Below are 6,945 nucleotides of genomic sequence, written 5' to 3'. Positions count from 1 at the left end.
AATGTGAATCGCCCTATGTGTTCTAGAGTAGACACCTCTCCTAAACCGGTAAACAGTGAGAATTCTGGCACTTTGTACCCTCTAGGCCATGGATATGCTTGGTCTACCCAATCAGGATATGACTTTGTGTACGTCGGCCTAATGACGGGACGCACCCCAAAAGCCATCTGATCCTGTACGATTTCCATAATCTGATTCCTCAACATGACGTTGAGATCATATGGAATTCCTACAGGCTGGTTAACCGGTTGATTTGCATGAGACCTGATGTTGTCCTTGATTGGCAACAAAGTTACCATGATTAGGGCCATTACCATTAGCCTGAACATCTATTCCCTCATTAACACGTGGGGTGTGCTGTCCATTGTTTATGACATTATCTCTTATGTTTGAATTACCCCCCAAGTTGGGCGTACCACTATCATTGTTCTGATTTGGCACTGCAGTACCCCCTTGGTTTGAAGTGGAGGGACCAGAAAGTGGTTCTACCTCTTGATTCGGATTTCGGACTGAGGGATTATGTCCCACAATTGTCTTAGTTTGAAAGTGATTTGCAAGAGGTATAACCGGTTGACATATTTGGCCTACTAACTTATTCATTGTTTCGTTCAAAGTATTTAGTTGTTTGGCCATATTGTCATAGTGTGCATTCCCATTTTGGGTAAATCTTTCCATATTATGAATATTTCGAAGATTTACCTGTTCAACAACGTCTTGTGTGAGTTCTCCAAGTAATGCACGCATGGTTCGAGGACTCAACTCCGTCATTGGTTCATAACGACTATTACTGCTTTGATTCTGTCCATCTGTTTGTGGAGAGGCATGCTGCTCTTCATATCGCTCGATCAGGACTCCTCCCTGACTTGCTGCTTCCTTATCGGATCTCTGAGGCATATTGTTTCACCTTTTGTACTTTCAACACCAAACACCACTGTCCCACTGGGCGTGCCAAATTGTTTCGCGCGGGTTAGTCGCTAACAATTAAAAAGGATCAGACGATTGTGTAAGAGACAAACCTCTTGAGACAAAATCCCAAAAGGGGTGTTCTTTTATCGGCGATGACTTTACGATTGAAAATTAAAAACAATGTGCCTCCAAAGGGCGCAAGCACACGAGTTACTAAAAAAAGTGTTTAAGTCTAAGCTAAGGAAATTAAAATTACATGTTCTCTGTTCGAGAGTTTTTGATTCGGTCCCTTGCTCTATGTTTTTTCTCCCTTTTATACTTCATGGACGATCTCTTTGTGATCAACCGCCTAAAAACTGCTTGATCGTCCTATAACTGCCCACTTTTCTCGTAATGGCCAACTTGTCATGAAAACTGTCTTTTTTTAACTGCTGCCATTACTCTTCATCGTTCAACCGCTTTCGATTGAATTCCTTGAATCGTGGAACGTGATAGGGCTGCTTTAATAACTGCACTTCTTGATAACCACAACGCTTTATGTTTGTTAAGATTTTGGGCGACTTGAAGGTTTGGGCGAGAATAGAGTAACAGCTTTGGGCAACTGTATGGCACTCCATTCGCTCAGATTCTGGGCGACTTGCAAATTTGGGCGATGGCGTTACCGCGTTCTTGGGCCTCCCTATTTAGGCCTTCATCTTGATTTGTTTGATTGGGTTTCGTTCTTTGGGCTATCTGATTTGGGGATCCTCCAATTGGGCTTCACTCCTTGGGCCGTTCGATTTGGGCTGAATTTTTATGTGTCAACAACATTCAATTTTCATCTCAAGTTGCACGCACCACAGATTTGCAACTCAAACAAAGTCTTAGTTCAGCAAATTTATAAATTATTCATATGTGGTCAAACTTCATTTTCAACAACACATTCTAATTCTAATGGACATTCTAATGCACTCATATATTATTTATTTACAAGATAAAGTAACATAATAATAATGTTTTTTACTTACAACGGCAACGAGGGAAACGAGGCCACAAGCAGCACATAGAGTGAAGTATAATCCGTCTTGCCATTTGACCGATTCATTGATTTCATCCCACCAGTTCAACGGCAGTCCTCCGATTCCGGTATCAATCGGCAGAAAGCTTAGTAGCATTCTAGTCATTTTAGCTCAGCTTTCTTCTCCCAAATTAAACTTCTTATTAATGAATAAGTAGAGAAAATCAAATCGAAGAAGAAAGAGACTAGGAGCTTTAAAACGTGCAGGATTTGCACGACTTAAATCATATCTATAGAGAGAGATAATAAATTTAGAGAGAGAGAGAGAGGTGGGGTTTATTTGGCGGGCGAGGACGGTTGAGACGGCGTAAATGGCATTCTTTGGTATAACACGCCAAAGCTTCTATGGGTTCTTTAGGAAACTAAAAGATTTGTTTGAAATTATGGGTACGGATATTCTCCCATGCATAATATCGACCACAAATGCAAAGGAGCTTGTTTCTATCTCTCAAATGACAAAACTATAAGGATAGAAAATAAAGTTTGGTTTATAATATTGTGAAGAAATTGTTTGCTTAGTTTAATTTTGGAAAATTTGCAATATAAGTTTTAGGACATGTTCGATAATAATTTTGAAAATCAATTTTTTATCATTAGTGAGAAAAGTGGTCCCACTTATAAGTGAAGAAGTAAAAAATGACGATTGATTTTGGTAAGTAACTATAAAAAAATTGACTTTTTGGGGTAAAATTCAGAACCAAACGAGAGCTTAAACTTTTCAAAACAAATGAAGATAGGTCTAAACATTTAAATCGTCGTAGATACATTTCCACATTTTAAAAATATATCCTAGGAACTCTGGACGATATTCATCTAAAAATTTCATTAGCTGAACAAAATTCAAGTGTTTGATTGTATTTTGATAAGTTCCAAAAATGGCAAAATGATATTTTAACCTTTAATTAATTTAAACAAGGGAACTTTGCATCGAAGGTCCCATACCTTTCAACAATATTCAATACGATCTCAAATCCTTAATAAATATGGTTCGAAAAAACCTAACAATTTTCATCTAAAAATGTGCTAGTTGATCAAAAGATTAATATGAGGAAAAAAAAACATTCATTTTTTCCAAATCCACCCAATACAACGAGTAAACACTAACATACATTCATTGGTGGGTGGAGCACTATCATTGCTACTTTTGATTTTGAAGAGAAATTATCTATCTTATTTTTTCCCTAGTTCTTTAAAGGTTCTTGTTAGAAGGAGAAAATGGAATTGATAGGAATGTGAAAAATGAGGTCCACGATAGCGGCTGTTTTGAGGCTCACCAACTAAGGCGGGGAGGTTTATTTCATGGGTGGGGTAGAGTGGGTTAGGGGTTGAGGTTGTGACATTTACTAAAGTTTTGGAACCTTATTTTTGAAAGGTTTGAGACTTTCGATGTAAATTTCTCTTGTTTTAATTACTTTTTAAAAAAATTTGGGACATATTTGTCACATTTAATTTGAAAACTATTTACAATCTTTTGAAAGATTTAAGATCTCCGTCGCAAATTTTTCTTTTGATTAGTATACTTATTTGATTGAATGAGTTCGTCATAAGCTTAATTATAATTTTTAATTGTTTCTCTTCTCACGTGCCTTTTGTATGTAAGTCAAATATTTAAGGGACGCTAAATGACAAGCATATATAGGAGATAATGAAAAATATTGTTGTTTTTTAATTAGAGCATTTACTATTAATTTTTTTGGTAGTGTATTAAATTCTTAGATAATAAACTACGACAACATGTCTGATGAGATACGACGTAAGTTGAATTAGATAACATTGATTATACAACTTAACTAAATAAATTTATTAGTTTTTTATCGTTTAAGTTTCTGGTGATGAGAGTTAAAAATAAATTAGGTTTTGCGTCAAATATCTATTAATAGATGCAGTTGAAAATAAAGATTGATCATTTATAAATGAATCAACAATGTGTTTGAGAGAACATTTAAAAGAAAAAAAAATTAAATGAATAAATATATTAGTATCTCTAGAAGCTATATCATAGACAACATAATTTAAATTTGCTCATCAACTCTGTCGCTAGTGCATAATTGATGTGCAATTCTAAAATTTGAGATTAGAAATAGTGTTTTATTTCAAAATATTAAATTAGAACGTTTAAGCACCCATAATCAAAGGTTAAGCTAATTTAGGATTGAAGTCTTAAATTGAGTTACACAGTCACAATATCACCCTATTCGTAAAGTTTAATATACTGTCATTTTATAAAGCTCGTCTCATGTCATGAACATGAAATGGAGTCATGAGAAGATGGTGTCGACCAGTTCAGCTTAGGGAGAACAAACATGCCAAACACAAACTTTAATAGTTGATCACTTGATTAGAAATTCCGCAGGGATCAATATGCATTAAAAACGAAAGCTTCGGACCTGAACAGACTATAGAAGCATTTATACATATAATTATAAATAAATGCGAAATCAGTTATCAAAACAATAACGGATCCGTGGCGCAATGGTAGCGCGTCTGGCTCCAGATCAGAAGGTTGCGTGTTCGATTCACGTCGGGTTCAATTCCCATATTCATCCGTAATAATTTTTTCTTACTGAAATATGCAAATTTTTCTTTTTCCTTCCTGGATCATAGTGACTGGAATTACTCCACAAGAAGTTGAATGTGTAAAACTCATAAACACAATAGAAGGGAAGAAAAGGGAGATTAGGAGTAATTAAGAATCATCCCCTCATTGTTCTAAATAATAGAAGGCATAAAAAAATAAAATAAGAGGTAGAGATGCTGACAGAAACAAGAGACAACGAACAATATCCCCAGAGCATTAGAAGAGTTTTTTTTTTTTTTTTTTTTTTTTTAAGGAATTTACTCATTTAGACCTTCAAATCTCTTAGAATCAGCGTTGAGATTTCTGTAACTGAACCTCGGAATTTCACTTATTTCTCCAGGATCCACGAAGCTCCGCCGGATTCCATTATTTCTTCTCTTCTTCTTTGTCCAACTTAAAGGGAAGAACTTGAAACCAGGCCTCGAATTACCTCTACCAGATCTTACTTCTCCAATGTGCCTCTCAGATTTAAAGCAACTCATTTCAAATCGTTCTGACTCGAGTCTTTTGAAATATTCAATCTCCCTCTTCAGCAGCGATCCTACAGTGCCAGGCGTGCCAACCTCCACTGGAATCCATCCAGCCATATTTAGATCAGGCTATGGTGTTTATATAGCATTTATTTGTGTATATATAAATGAAGGTAAAGAAGAGTAAGAGGTTTTGAGTAGTGGGCTCAGTTGATGCTTGCTTGGTTTATATAGTGTCTATGAGCGTGACTTATTCGGAGTGAAGAGCGTGAAGTTTAACATCATTGTAACTATCGAATCACCAGCTAATGGCGCCTTTATTCCTTGACTGGGAATGAAGGTTACCTAGGACATTTTAGTTTTATTCCTTCTTTATTAACATCGTCTAACTAAACCAAAATTAACCTCCTACCCATTTTGGATAGAAATTATGTTACCCATTACTGATGTGACAACGTCATATTAGCAATGGTCAACAATCGTCTCACAGAGCAATAAAGGTTTAGTATTTACAACATTATTAATGTCAAAAGTTGGTGTTGGAAATGGTGGGTCTATTGGGTCAACTTTGACCACAATTTTAAGTGGGAGCCGATGTTCGATGTATCAAGATTAATGTTCAATTAAATTCTACGTTCCGAGTAGATGAGTGTAGAATATTTAATTGTGAAAAACCATTTCAATATGAATGAGAAATTATGGTTGAAAGTTGGATAATAAAGAAGAGGATAAATGGGAAAGAATTGGGAAAATGTTCCAATCCCATATAGGTTGCTAGTCCAAAGGCCACGCGCGCGCGCGCGTCGCCGCCGTCCGTCCGACCGGCCGGGTCGGGTCGGGTGTGGGCCTGGATTAAAATTAATTCAATTTTATTTATTTATTTTCGGTTTAAAAAAAATTGAATTTAATTTTTTTTCCCTCCCTTTGACAGTTTACTAACCGACCCATCAGTTCGAAGAAACTATGCATTAAGTGGCGTGAGGGAAACTGTCCAAAACCGTCAACTTTCTTCCTCTATTTGAATAGTCCTCATACAACACAAAAAAACACACGAAAATTTCCTGCATACATATATCATACATCTCTTCTTCCTTGCATCAGTCTGCAGAGAGTATTTTCATTCGTTCTGGTTCGTTGTCTTGCAGTCGAAGTGCTGCTTCTGCAAGTGTGATCGTTGTATCTTGGGAGACGCTTTACCACATACCGTAAGCACCGTGTGACTGGGTAAAAACGTCTTAAGGACAGAGAGCCTAGTTCTCGCCTCGATCATCCTCCTTCCGAATTCTGGACTTCTTTCTTTTCATAATTTTTCGAACATAATAGTCTGCTTTACTGTTTCTACAAGTCATTTTCTGCAAATCATTTTCTGCTTCTGCAAATCATTCATGGAAAATCTGTTTCATACAAAATTTTAATATTTTAACCAACAATCTTAAGACGTTTTTAGTTTTGTATAAACTATTTTCCATAAACTGTACTTGTGTATATAAAATTAATATTCTGCAGAATTTTAATTTATAAATTCTGACTGGTTGATCTTCTGTTATGAAAACAGAAATGGCTAACACTGTTGGGACCAATGCAATTCCCCCTGCTGTGACTGTAACGCCAACTGTGGCTACTGTAATGCCGACGATGTCTGGTCCTTCTGGTTCAACTCATGTTCCTCACGGAGAGAAACCTGAAAAATTTAATGGGGTCGATTTTAAGAGATGGCAGCAGAAAATGCTATTCTATCTCACCACTTTGAACCTGGCAAAGTTTCTCACGGAGGATCCTCCTACTGTTCAACAAGGAGAAAATAATCGAGCTTCGATTATTGCCTTGGACGCATGGAAACATTCTGATTTCCTATGCAAAAATTATGTACTGAATGGACTGAATGATTCGCTAAATGATGTATTTTGCATAATGAAAACTGCAAAAGAACTATG

General features: G+C 36.3%; 1 protein-coding gene and 1 non-coding gene across 2 annotated transcripts in view; one reads left to right on the top strand and one right to left on the bottom strand.

Moving 5' to 3' along the window:
- Nucleotides 1-2,265, bottom strand: part of LOC111368546 (tobamovirus multiplication protein 1-like) — a 25,364-nt gene extending 23,099 nt beyond the window's left edge. The window contains exon 1 of the mRNA XM_022989838.1: nucleotides 1,914-2,265. Coding sequence (XP_022845606.1) covers nucleotides 1,914-2,069 — 156 coding nt within the window. The 5' untranslated portion in view covers nucleotides 2,070-2,265. The remainder of the gene's footprint in view (nucleotides 1-1,913) is intronic.
- Nucleotides 2,266-4,421: 2,156 nt separating this feature from the next.
- On the top strand, nucleotides 4,422-4,493 carry TRNAW-CCA. Its single transcript has one exon. It is a non-coding gene; the product is annotated as a tRNA-Trp (tRNA).
- Nucleotides 4,494-6,945: the final 2,452 nt, after the last annotated feature.

The sequence above is a fragment of the Olea europaea genome, chromosome 19 (genome assembly GCF_002742605.1).
Source record: "Olea europaea var. sylvestris chromosome 19, O_europaea_v1, whole genome shotgun sequence".
NCBI classification, from domain to species: domain Eukaryota; kingdom Viridiplantae; phylum Streptophyta; class Magnoliopsida; order Lamiales; family Oleaceae; genus Olea; species Olea europaea.
This window is presented reverse-complemented; position numbering and strand designations above follow the sequence as displayed.